General features: G+C 37.5%; 1 protein-coding gene across 7 annotated transcripts in view; it reads left to right on the top strand.

Annotated features, from left to right (window-relative positions):
- IL18R1 (interleukin 18 receptor 1) overlaps positions 1–13,601 on the top strand; it is a 41,590-nt gene extending 27,989 nt beyond the window's left edge. For 5 of the 7 annotated variants that reach the window (XM_037745470.1, XM_017547855.2, XM_037745468.1 and 2 more), the window contains 5 exons: positions 553–667; positions 1,702–1,841; positions 4,958–5,119; positions 9,191–9,349; positions 11,234–13,601. In XM_037745470.1, coding sequence (XP_037601398.1) covers positions 553–667; positions 1,702–1,841; positions 4,958–5,119; positions 9,191–9,349; positions 11,234–11,589 — 932 coding nt within the window. In that variant the 3' untranslated portion in view covers positions 11,590–13,601. The remainder of the gene's footprint in view (positions 1–552; positions 668–1,701; positions 1,842–4,957; positions 5,120–9,190; positions 9,350–11,233) is intronic. The other 2 variants (XM_037745469.1, XM_037745471.1) reach the window with 2 other exon arrangements.

Genomic DNA, 13,601 nt, shown 5'->3' with positions numbered 1-13,601 from the left:
AGCACCTGAGAGCTTCACTGGATGTTCTTGTCTCTATGAGACTCTTTCTGTTTATTCCAAACCAAAGCAAATTCCTCCATGAAATGAAATGGCTACCTCTCTTAGCTCACCCTGGAAGGGATCCTTCCCAAGTACATTTTTAGTACAAAAATTTCTCTTTATTTTCTCTGCACTTTGATGTCTTTAATGTTTGTTTAATTTAACTTTTTTTGGATTTGTCAATTTGGTTTATCAAGAAGTCTCAGTGAGAGTATTGTCCTGAGGCTACTACCTACTAAACTGTGTACTGAAAAGAAAATACACTGATCGCCTTAGTCGATTTAAAAAAATGTTCAAAAAGAAGCCAAATCATATTTTAGTGATGGCTTGTAATTGCTACCTAATTCTTCTGCTTTATGTATTCTTTTAATTTAAAACAAGGCATATTTATTCTCTTTCTGGGATGCAGCATCATGATTTGCATTAGGTTAACATACATTGATCATATTGTTTTGAAACTTTTGAGAAACCTGAGTTTCTAAAATCAGAACTTTAGTTGCCAACTTTTACCAGGAAAAGATGTAAGCCTCAACTGCTCTGCTTTGCTGAATCAAAAGGATATACTTTATTGGATGTATGACAATGGATCGGATCTTAATGTACATGAAGAGAAAGAAATAAGAATTATGTATGTATATGTAATATGTATGTCATGATATATACCATATAACAATCATATTATATATAACATCATATTAAAAACACTGGGTGGCTGATGTATATTGGGCTAGTATAAATTATAATTGTAATGTGCATATTTTATAATTATGATGGCCATACCCTAGGTGGTTGGATTATGTAGAAATGTATTGCCAAGATCTAAGCTGGAAAAGAAGGTCCATAAGAAGGCCAGTGAGGGTATTAGCATCATCTTATAAAGTAGCATTTGGTCAGTCAGGATCTGATGGAGGTGGGGATTTTACCTACCTTCTTAGAAAAGGGCAGTTACCTAGCCCATGGTTTATTTCTTTTTTGAAAAATTTGTTACATTGTTTATTTTTCTAATATGCCAGAAAGGTTCCAAATTGTATGCATATTGATACTTAAATAGCCTATATTCTTGCATTAAGGAACGGTCAGACTTATAAAAAGAAACAGTTGAAACATATAGTCACTTATGCTTTTCTGAATGACTTTGGGTCATACTGTAATTATTCATTATTGTATTGATACACGACTCAGCCTAAGTTGTCTAGCACCTTAGCTACACTTGTTGAGTTTTTTTTTCTGCTTTTTACACATTTTTTTAGTACATTCTTTGTTACCATGCTGGCAGCTCTACATTCTTGCTGACACTTGTCTACAATCTCTTTACACCATAAAGTCTGGCTTGTTGCCTAGGAGCAGGCATGTGATTTGTGCCCAATACATGTTGAATTCAGTTGAACTTTGTGGATGCCCTGCCAGCATATCTCATCATCAGCCAGGTAGTTGATGATGAGCACAGTCCCCAAATGGCCTCATGAGGGCTGTTTTTGTCAGTTCTGATGTTCCATAGATGAGGCAGGGTTTATTGTAGTCCATGCTTTAAAAGTACTGACCAGAAAGGGAGGAAATCATGCGGGCAACATTGCAGCTGCCTTCAAGCATTTTAAACGTATGAATTCCCCTCTCATGGGCAAAGAACAAAGCCTACTGCTAAACTATTTTCCTTTCTTACAGGACTTCAGAAGGGAGATGGCATGCTTCAAAAGCCTTGAGAATTGAAAATATTGCTGAACACAATCTAAATTTTGCATATAATTGCACTGTGACCAGCACAGGAGGCACAGACACCAAAAGCTTCATCTTGGTGAGAAAAGGTGAGAAAGACTTATTTTTGGAAGTTCGTGGAAACTTAGCTCATTGCTGCTGAGAGAGCTCTCAAAGGTGATCACATCCTCATTTTCCACGTTAGAACCTAACTCCTGGGAGGGGAAATCAGCCACCTTGTGTCATAGGCATTCAGTGGCAGGGCTGGTGCTCAGCTCTGCGGAGCCCCTCTGTCTCATGACGCCAAGCAGGGATTGAAAACACAAACTCATTCACTTGCTCTCACAGTCATATTCTATCTTATGTGGAAATTGGGGGGCCCGAGCAGGACAGCAGTTGAAGCTTGGGCATGCAGATGCTGAGTGAGGTTCCTGGGGAGGCCATCAGGACAGCCCCTGCACCCAGCACTGCACCCAGAGCAGCCAGAGGGGAGTTTGCAGATCTGTGTGGGATGAGGCCAGCATATGCTCTGTGTGACTGCTGCTCCAGCCAACCTCAGCAGGGAACCAGGCCCAGGGGCTTTGTGCGTGCACATTCATTCAACAAGGATTGACTATGCCCCCATCCTGGGTCAGGTCCTGGACTTGGCAAGCAGACCATTGATAGCCTTGATCTGTGGGCTCTTAAAGTTTTTCAATGCCCAACTGATGGAGGGCCCCAGAGTCGCCATCCCCTTCCTCTACCACAGTAACACAGCCCAGGGCCTTCAGCCCAGTAGCTGCTCAGAAATGGCTGTCACTGGAGCCAGAAAGCTGTGGTTTCCAGCTGTCACTACTCATTCACTGTTCATTCCCAGGCTCCACCATCAACTCCCTGGAAATGTAGGGAAAGGTCAAGATCTGCAAGAGAGAGAGAAAGGGAGAGAGACGGAGACTAACGCCTTCAGAGACAGAGAGCGAGAGGGAAAGACAGACACAGAGAGAGGAGACAGAGATATATGAGACAGAGGGACAAACAGACAACTCTGAAGAGATGAAGACAGAGATAGAGAGAGAGAGAGATGGAGACACAGAGAGACAGAGAAATAAGAGAGACAAGAAGAGACACATCTAGAGGAACAGAGAGAGAGGGAGATAGAAAGACAGAAACACGAAGAGATGCAGAGACAGAGAAATGAGAGTGAAACAGACAGAGTAATGGAGAGAGAGATACACAGCAGACACACACAGACATGCAGAGAGAGCCACACACATAGACTGGGCCTTGGCTTTGTGACAAATGGAAGGAGTGGGACAGGACGAGCACAAAGGCTAGAAACCCCCTCCAGCTGGGCTATCCTGGTGCCTGGGAGCAGCTTCTTAGCACACATGTTTTAGAGCCACATGCACTCATAACAACAGCTCACAACCCATACATGGTCATTACATGACAGGATCTGATGGACCTCCTCCCATGATCTCATCCAGTCTTAACGACAGCTTTATAGAGGTGAAGAAACCTACCCAAGGTCACACGGCAGGTAAAGGTATTGAAACTGAACTGGAATCTGTGTTCTTACCTTCCACAAGGCTTGTCGCAGGTGGTGTTCCACCCCTGTGTGAATGCCTTCACTATGGTCCACTCACTCTTGAGGGAGGGGGGCTCAAATATTGTTTTTGTTGGACCATTGCCTGGGCAGGCTTTCCTGGGGCCTGCTTACCACCAGCCACCTCTCCCCTCTTAGAGCAGGGCAGGAGTGTCCTATTCCTGCCCTAGACACTTCTAACCTGTCAGTTCTCCTGCTGCTGCTCTCACAAATGTAGACTTAGGAATTGGAGCTCACAATCCACCATTACCCCGGGAGGAATTGCTTGCCAATTTGTGTGTGTTTGTCTGCGTAAAAGTGTGACACAGTTATAACTCTGCAGTCCTTTCAAAGATACAGGAGCTCCAGACCCTGGCTCTGTCCAGAGTTCACTTACTAAGCAACATTAACGGCTTACCTGAATCCAAAGTGGAAAGATATGGAAAGATAACTTCTGAACATTGTACCAAGATGGCAAAAGTTTTAAGCACGTTTATACTTATTGACCTAGAGATGCCCCCACCATTACAATGTATTTTAAGAAAAGAATTAGAAATATGGATAAAGGTATATGCATTTTTGTATATGTATATACATATACACATGCATATATGTATATATATACACATGCAAATGTATATGCGTATACATGCATGCATATACATTTATATAAATATACATGTATACATTTATATTATACATATAAAATGTACTGCAACTTTATGTATACTTACTACAAATTCCAATCAATCTAAATTTTAGGATATTATGAATTATAATTTTAATGACCTATGGAAATGCTCATAATATTCAGAAATAATGAGAGATTACCATATGATCTCAATTAAGTAAAAACTTTGAGACAAAAAGAAAACCCAGAAGGAAATATTCTGTCATGTTGACACAGCCTTCACCATATTGTGGATGGTTGTTAAAAATTTCTTTATTGTTTTTATTCATCTGTGTTATCTTATATTGTCCATAATGAGTATAAATGGAATCAGTCTAAAAAATGTAACTTTTTTTCCAAGTGGCACTTTTATACAAAGAACTTGCTAAAATTCCAAGAGCTGTGTGCTATATTAACTACATTTTGTGTAATATTTCATTTAATCTTCCCCAAAGGAGCAGCCTTAGAAGTGAAGCAGGAACTGTTAGAATCTTCATTTTATAGATGAAGGTACTAAGGTTTAGGGGCATCCGCAATTTTTCCTACAATACAAAATAATTGATGGAGCCCGGCTGCAAACCCAGACAAATGTCAATCCAGTACTCTCTCTCTCTTCTCTCAAAACTATTCACCTCTACGTTCGCAACCCACTTGCTAAGATTTTTGTGAATCCCTATGTATTTCAGCTTAGTATCTCTTCACCTGAGAAATCTGATTTACACTGGTACGGATAGAATACATTATTGTATAATGTTTTCACTTCAGGTCTCTAAATATCCTTGTGCACATTTTTTTCTTTAAAAACTTGAGTAGAATTACCACTACTCTAGACTAAAGGCAGGAATGTGGAGTCACTCAGCGGAATGTGTCGGCACTTGGCTAGGCAACTACTGCATTAAAGTTAACAGTAAAAATGTACAAGCATGTGATGATGGGTGACACTGGTAAGATTTCTTGATTATTTTCTTTCCCTTTTTCTCTTTTTTTTTTAGAAGCCATGGCTGATATCCCAGGCCACATCTTTACAAGAGGAATGATCATAGCTGTTTTGGCCTTGGTGGCAGTAGTGTGCCTAGTGACTGTGTGCATCATTTATAGAGTTGACTTGGTTCTATTTTATAGACATTTAATGAGAAGAGATGAAACATTAACAGGTAACACACGTAATTCTGGGATTTCTTATCTTACACTCTCAGTAAGAAATCAAATAAATAGACATAAATCTTAGACATAAATCTATAAATCATATTGCTATGATGTTATAGAACTAATCTGTGGGAGAAGTTTTCTCTGGGAAATATTGCTCTGCCTGTGCCCTCCATAATAAATGTTGTTTGTGTCATCTTTTTTTGTGCTTACTTATGTGTTGCCCCAAATTGTCCTGATTGTCTTGTATAATGTATGTCATAGCCTCCTAAATGCCCTGGGAGATGCTTGAGCCCAGAAACTGTATATCTGAATGTCCCTGTGCACAGATCACCTCGGTACCTTTATAATAGACAATAAAGTTGCTTTAAGTTGGATTGAATTGTCCTATTGCTCATTATTTCAACCTGGCAAAGGAGGCTTACATAATGGACGTGTCAGAACCCCCAGCTGGAAGCCAAATGATTTGGGTTCTGGTCTTCTAGATCTGCCAGTTTTTATCTGCTGCTATGTTGACCCACTAGCTCTATGCCTCAGTTTCTTTATATTTAAAGGTGACTAGAAGTCCTCAGGTTTCCAGATAATTGCTAATCGAAAGGAAGTCAGTCTAATTCATTGCACTTGATTTTGTTTTTGCATGTGTGTATTTGCAGGAAAAAAAAAAACTTCAAAAATGTCTATGAAATTATATAGCAGGAAGTCCCCTTTCCAGCCTGGTCCCACATCTGTGATTCCCACCTTCCCCCTTCATTGTTAATGTAAATATGGATTCTTATTCCACTCCTTCTTTTAAAGAACACAAATCTTGCCTTAATATGCATACTCTTTTTAAAGTTGCTCTCTTATACCTTAGACACACTTGTATGTTACTTTAAAGAAGTCCCTCATTTTTAGGGCTGCGCAGTATTTTATTGGTGTAGAGGTACCACTGTTTATTTAGCCTCCTTTTGATAGGCATTTGGCTTGCTTCCAATCTTTTGTTATTACAAAAATGCTGTCATGGACAGCTTTATTGTTTCATATGTATGCAGCATGTCTCAAGGAAAAATTCCCCAAAGTGGAATACAAGGGGGAGACATGGCTGTTATTTTGATAGATACTGTCAGTTCATCCTGCCTACCGCCTTCAAAGGATGACGGCATTTTTTTTTCTCACAACCTTACCCACAACCATTTGGAGTTGTGCCAGTCTGATAGGTGAAANAAGTGACATTTTAATTTGCATTTCCTTTACTATGCCAGAGTATGAGCAACTTTTAATTTGCATAAGGCTCAGTTGTGTTTCCTTTCTCAACACATCCATTCATATCCTTTCCCTATTGTTCCAGGAGGTGAAGGCTTTAATTTGTATATTTATTTCTAGGGGTTATTTATATTTTAGGGAGTTTAGCCTATTAACTATAATATGAAATGCAAATATTCCCAGGCTGTAAATTGTCTTTTGACTTTGCTTATAGTGGTGTGCCATGTAAAAGATTTTTTGAAAAACATACTCAGATATATCTTTTATGCTTTCTGGATTTGGGCTCATAAGTAAAACAGCCTTCCTAACCTCAAGTTATACAGAAATTACATTAGTTCTTCTGAGATTTTTATAGGTTTAGTTTTCACATTTGGGACTTTAAATTGAACAACATAAAATTAGCATGGTCAGTGAATTTAGCTTTGAGCCTGCATGTACATGCGTGATTTTGCTATGGGGAGAGAGGCCGCAACAAACTGGGAAATCTGTATTTGATCTATTCTGAAAGGTCTGTGTTTGCATAGACCAGTGTTTGTCTTCAAATAGACATTGACTAGGTCCTCTCTTTCTGACTTTCTGGAGCTAAGATTTCTTTTTTTCCTCTCCAGTTGTGTTTGACATAATTTCCAGGTAATTTTTTCAATTCACGCTTCTTAACTGTCAATATGGTAGTGCACAGAGACATTTAGAGACATGCTCTAAATCACTTTCATTAAATTATGGTCCATGAACAAATGCAGTCCATGAAAAGGACAGAAATGAAGACATAAGTCTGAAACTAAAAACTTTTGTAACAATTAGATACTGCTTCAGTATCTAAGAAAGTGTTCAGTATTGGTTTGTGAGGGACTGGAAATGAAACTAATCAATCAACAACAAAAAAGGCAGATTTAAATTAAAACGTGGCCATTTACCATGCACAGTTTGAGAAACTTTAATTTACTCCTAGAAGTCCTAAATATCCATTTGAATTATAATTTCCCTTTGTGTTTGAATATAAAGAATAAAAAAATTACCATTAGCTTTCAAATTCCTTTTCTTTTGAACACTTTATTCTCAAATCCACTAAACTTTTTAGTACCTGGATTTAAAATAAATCATAATATAAATTAGCAGATTTATATTAAAAGAATTGCTTAAAATAAGAAATTTGAAAGCAATTAATAGCTGATTAGCTAATTTTTCATAGGTAAGAGAAAAGCTATATTACAGGTACCATAAACCCACATTTGATGAAATTGTCTTCCCAGTTTTTTTGCAATTTGTTACATCACAAGAAAAATATGCCTTTTAAAAATTGTCCTCCGTGTTAGTGTCTGTTTTGTCACTGACACAGTGACAATCCTAGTGAAAGCACTAGCTCTTACTTAACTAGTAAGTAGTTATATTTCATAGCACTTTAAGAAAAGTATGGAGAGGACCTACTTACTGATTGATAACTGGTTTTATTTTTACCAACATTTTGTACCTTTGATGTTTATGTAAGCCTAAAATTTTTACCAAAATTTTTCATCTTTCAAAACATGCAGTTCTGCAAAGCAATTGCTTTAAATCAACAACAGGGTCTAACCCAAACTGTTGAACAGAATGCTGTAGGTCGAACTGAGGAAGCTTTTACCAGAAGCAGAAAGGGTCATTTGGTGAGCCTAAGTGCTGTGGAGGATGTCGGGCTGGGCTGTTGAGCATAAATGATGTGGCACCATAAGAGATGTAGATATGGAGTGGTTTTATCCTATTAGATTTTAACAGGGGATGCAATCATATGTAGGCTGTAACTCAGTAGCAAATTCATTAATCCCGATAATATACCATGCATAAATCTTACCCCTCTCCGGTCAAAACAATCGTCATAGGATAAAGACAGACCATTGCCCACTGCTTTCCTTCTTTCTCTACAGATCCCAATCAGCATTTTTTAGGACTGACTCAAAATTTCCTCCTTTCAGAAAGCATGTCCATTGGGATCACTCTTTATTCTCTGGCCAGGTTATTTTGTCTGTGAGTTTTGTTAGTTTTGTTTGTTTGTTTGTTTGTTATGCCATTTTTCTTCTGCTAATGTGTTGCCCGTAACTTTTCTCAAGTTGTTGCATGGGTCTGCTTTGCTTTTTCAAATAGATTGGATGAAGCTAAAAGAGAGAGTGGTATCATGTTTTAATTACCCAGTTAGGAGCATGGTCTTTGTTATTTAGGAAAGACATTTCCTACTGAATTTGTTCTGTTAGTCATCTGAGTACTGTTCCATGATCAGAAATTAAATGAGAGGAGATGTTATCATCAGTGAAAATCATCAATGCATCAGAAGTTTTCCTTTTGACATCTATATTCTATAATATTTAAAAATATCACAGCATGTGTTCCTATAGCATATTGTTTCATTCACCTCTAGTTTTTTCCCACATCACAGTGTAAACTGCTCTGCTTCCCTCTTCACCTTCTTGGGGGTCTTTTTGAGTTAAGAGATTGGGATGGTGGTAGAATTAAGTGATACAAGTAAACCAGGGTGAGATTTGCTTTTCACTCCTGGAACGAGGACACATTTGGGCTCTTGGATTTCTAAGGAACAGGAAGATTTAAGTTCCTTTAGTGCCTGGATCTATGGCCCATGTGTTTCTCTATTCCTCTATGGTGTCAAGCAGTGGGATCTTAAAGTAGTTGCTTAAAAACACATTGGCTAATTGCTTGCTTGGTTAGCACGGGAGATTTAAATATAAACAACTTTATATTTAATTTTTCTTTGTTGATGATTCTATACGCATTATCTATGACATTCACTTATATTTTTATTTAAACAAAATTATATTTACACATGAATTAAAAGTGTCAATCTTACCTCCTAGATGGAAAAACGTATGATGCTTTTGTGTCTTACCTAAAAGAATGCCGACCTGAAAATGGAGAGGAGCACACCTTTGCTGTGGAGATTTTGCCCAGAGTGTTGGAGAAACATTTTGGGTATAAGTTATGCATATTTGAAAGGGACGTAGTGCCTGGAGGAGGTAAGAGGGAATGCCAGACAGAAAAATATTCAAGATAGTTCCTTTTTAAAAAGTGAATAAGCTAGCCCTCAGATAGCTATCCCATTTTTCTTAAAAACAAATGAATAAGGTCCTTAAGCCAGAAATAACCAGGTAAGTCAACAATCGATAGTCAGAAAGCAAACTACTCTGCTTCCAGCAGTCTTTTCTCTTGGGCTCTGTTCTTTGTGTTTCATGGTTCTCTGAAAATTTGGGGAAAGGAAGAGGGCATCTCCTTTTCAGAACCAGGCCCAGAGCTGGTGTTATCATGAAGCATTTATCCAGAAACGGCCCACAGTAAGAATGTCTATACTGCAACAGCAGTTCCTAATTTAACACGTGATGTGTGGACTAGTTAATTCTTACTAGTAATTCTTACTACAAATAAACACAGGTTAACTATTACTAGAAAATGCATGATTTTTATTGTGTTGATATTGGTTATGAAATTTAAGTAGAAAATAGGAAAATTAAAAATGGAAAAATAAGAAGGAAGTGGTGATCACCATCAGGTCATAGCTATGAAATTCAATGTTTTTTATGAATATAGGAATACAAATGGCCATAGTGCATATATTAAAGCAAATTACGGTTAAAATTTCTAAAAATGAGTAACATTTTTAGATTTTCTTTGAAGCCTTCCAGAACAAACATTTAAAATCTGGTGTCAGATTATTCTGAATGTTGATGCTTGAAAAAACAAATGTTTTATTGTCACCATCATTCATTTATTAATCTAATATTAATCGGAAACCATCCCTGTGCTGAGTTCCGAACTGGGCATCAAAGATACAGCAGTGAGAAAGAAATAGTTACATTTCTCCCCAGTATTCCAAATTAGAAGGGAAAATGTTGCTAACTTACACTACTGTTTAGTAATAAACAACTTGTCAAAAAATAATATGCGAGATTATCAGATGCATACATTGTGGTATTTTGGGGTAGTGTTTTTTTTTGTGCATTTAAGAAGGCATATTGTTACTTAGAAAGCATTTATTCTGGGCCATACATCAATTTTACCATATTGCTGTTATTTTCTAGGGGTCTTTCTTGAAAATAGATTTATTCTTAATTCATAAATAAAAATTATGTTTGAATATTCAGTTGTAATTAGGTTTGGTTAAACCTCTATTTGAGAACAGTAAGAGGCCTAGAACAGGGGTTGGCAGTTTACCAGCCATGGCTCCATCACACTTGCAGCCAATTGAAACACAGCCACACACATGGGTTTACGCATTGCCTGTCTCTGTATTTGAGTTACAACAGCAGAATCGAGTAGTTGTGGCAAAGACAGTGTGACCTGCAAAACCTAACATATTTACTATCTGGCCCTTTGTAGAAAAGTTTGCCAAGACCCGGTCTAAAATAATGGATGATTTTGTTTTGTTGTGCCTTTTTGTCTTTTAATCTTTAAATGCTGATTTTAGCCTGCTCTTTTATGCTTGAGGACAAACAGGATAGTATAACAGTTAGGAAAATGTATTCCACTTGGGTTCAGATTCTTGTTCTGCCATTTACTACTGTGTGACTCTGGGCAGGTTACTTAACCACTCTGTGGTCTGGCTACCTTGTCTGTTAAATGGCAGTGATAACAATATCTTCTCTGCAGGATATTATGATGATTAAATGAGATAATATACAAAAAACATTTAAAATAATAAGTGCTAAGTAGGTGTTCATTATTATTGTTACCTAAAGATTTTTTTAAAGAAGCATATAAAATTGAGGACAAATGGCTGGTCTTAAAGAAAAATTTAATGAGATTAAGAGTTAAATAATACAAAATAGTACTGTGCAAAATGATTTTTATCTCATGCTGCCCCTTTCAGTTATCTTAAATTAATATGGCACATTTTGCACTTTCAGCTGTTGTTGATGAAATCCACTCACTGATAGAGAAAAGCCGAAGACTAATCATTGTCCTAAGTAAAAGTTATATGTCTAATGAGGTCAGGTATGAACTTGAAAGTGGACTCCATGAAGCATTGGTGGAAAGAAAAATTAAAATAATCTTAATTGAATTTGCACCTGTTACTGACTTCACATTCTTGCCCCAATCACTAAAGCTTTTGAAATCTCACAGAGTTCTGAAGTGGAAGGCTAAACATTCTCTTTCTTATAACTCAAGGTTCTGGAAGAATCTTCTTTACTTAATGCCTGCAAAAACAGTCAAGCCAGGTAGAGAGGAATTGGAAGTCTTGCCTGTTCTTTCAGAGTCTTAATCTTCAGAAACGCTGAATGCCAAAAAGAACTTGAGATATTCTGGGGACTGAGCATATGAACCTGTTTGTTACAAAGGCTGTGACTCTAAATATTTAACTGTAAAAATCCTGCTCACAATTTGAAGAGGAACCTTGTCGGGAGTAAGACTAAAGGTTGAACTGTGGGCTGTGGCCATGTGCTCCCAGAAGACCTGGAATTCAAAAGAAATGGAGCTTTTCTTTTTCTCCCTCTTCCATAACTGGGTGCAGCTGCTCATACTTAATCCCATATTCAGCAAGTGTGAAGCTGGGCATGATGCAAAATAACCTATGCCTTACAAAAAGGGCGCATCTCCAAGAGTTTTAATCCCAGTGATTAAATGAGGGGATTTTAAGCGCACGAAGAGGCATTTTCTAGGGACCAGTGGGTGACAGAGTAACTGAAATGCTGCTTTCACTCCCTAACACCGTGGATCTGGTTGTGCATGGGATGTGGGAGGAGGGGCTGGCAGGGCCTCAGCCTCAGGATGCATTTAATGTATCCCAGCCACAGTTGCAGCCCAGTGGTTCTTGAGAGCCCAGTAAGGCCCTGCAATGCAGAGCCTGCTTATGAGGATCTATTTTGGGGAACTTCTTAAAAGGACCCCCGAATACCTTTTTATTTTTCACAAGAGACACAAATTCTAATTTAGAGAATTATCTGGGCCTTTCACTTTTGATGTTTTGAAACATTTGTTGATTTCGTGTGAATGTTTATATCAAAATGTTTGCCAGATTGTATCAGCCATTGAATAGCAAAACAAACAAACAAACAAACAAAAAAACCCTGATAGTTACTTGCTTGGTTTTTAAAAGTTACATATTTAAAATGCCGCTAGCATGAAGGCAGCATGGTGTGGCTGTTAAGAGACGGACTGTGGAGTCCATCAGGAGCTCCAATCCTGAGTTTGCTGTTTACTTTTGTGACCTCTGGAACTTTATCCAGTCTCTCTGTGCCTCAGTTTCCTCATCTGTAAAATTTGAATTTATGATAATTGGACCTATATCCCAAGGTCCAAATATAAGTACTTACAATGGTTCCTGGCACAGACTCAGCAGTCTGTCAGTGTTGCCATAACTATTTTTATCATCATTATTAATGATTACTTAGATCAGTTATTTAGCAGTGGACTATTGGAAGCTACAGAGCAGAGAAGGGAAGCAGATCTAGGGAGGACAGCAGCTTTGATTTGAGGATGTTTGCACACGTAGAAAAGCATATTGGAGAAGTGTATCCAGAGGGCAAAAGATATTCCTCCATTGAACATCCGCCTCTTTTAACGTTGAAAGACACATGTCTTTCTCCCTAAGGGAAGCCCAGCACTGGGAGCCTTCTTGATGATCTCAAAAATACTGGCTATCCAAGAAAACCACTGAGTGACTGTGAAACCATCAGTTTGGAAGCCTGGTTAGAACACACGGGAGAAACGTGAATGTTCTACAAAAGTTTAAAGCAGAGACTGTTTCAAATAGATGTGGTAGATATTACTGAAAACCAAAGAAGAGTGAAATTGCATGTGTAAGAATGTGATTTAATGTTTGTAGTGCTTACAATTTTGTGCACCAACTGGAGGGCTAAAAAGGAGAAAATAATTTAATAGCTCATATTTTATGTGTGAAAACATATTAGCAAAAATATATGATTAAAATAAATTTTATTGCTATAGCATAGTCTCTAATACATAGAATAATTTTGCTTTTCTCTTTTATTATACTTGCTTTAAAATAATTGAGACATATTTTGTATTAAATTCATTTCAAATTAAATGCGTTAAATGTATACATTAGATGTGTGCTTTAAAATGCATAAAATACTTTGAAATACATTAATTAACTATTGTTCTAATGCCTTTATTTTTTAAATGTCTTCACGTCTTTTTCACTTACTTTAAGATTCCAATTCCTCATTCACAACATGGACTTCTACCTGTTTTAATAGAATATGGGCACCTCTCTCTCTCTCTCTCTCTTTTTTTTTTTTTTTTAGAAAGAAA

Source organism: Cebus imitator, unplaced genomic scaffold, assembly GCF_001604975.1.
Source record: "Cebus imitator isolate Cc_AM_T3 unplaced genomic scaffold, Cebus_imitator-1.0 Scaffold202, whole genome shotgun sequence".
Classification (NCBI taxonomy): domain Eukaryota; kingdom Metazoa; phylum Chordata; class Mammalia; order Primates; family Cebidae; genus Cebus; species Cebus imitator.
The sequence above is the reverse complement of the archived record's forward strand: the minus strand, read 5'-3'. Positions and strand labels throughout refer to the sequence as shown.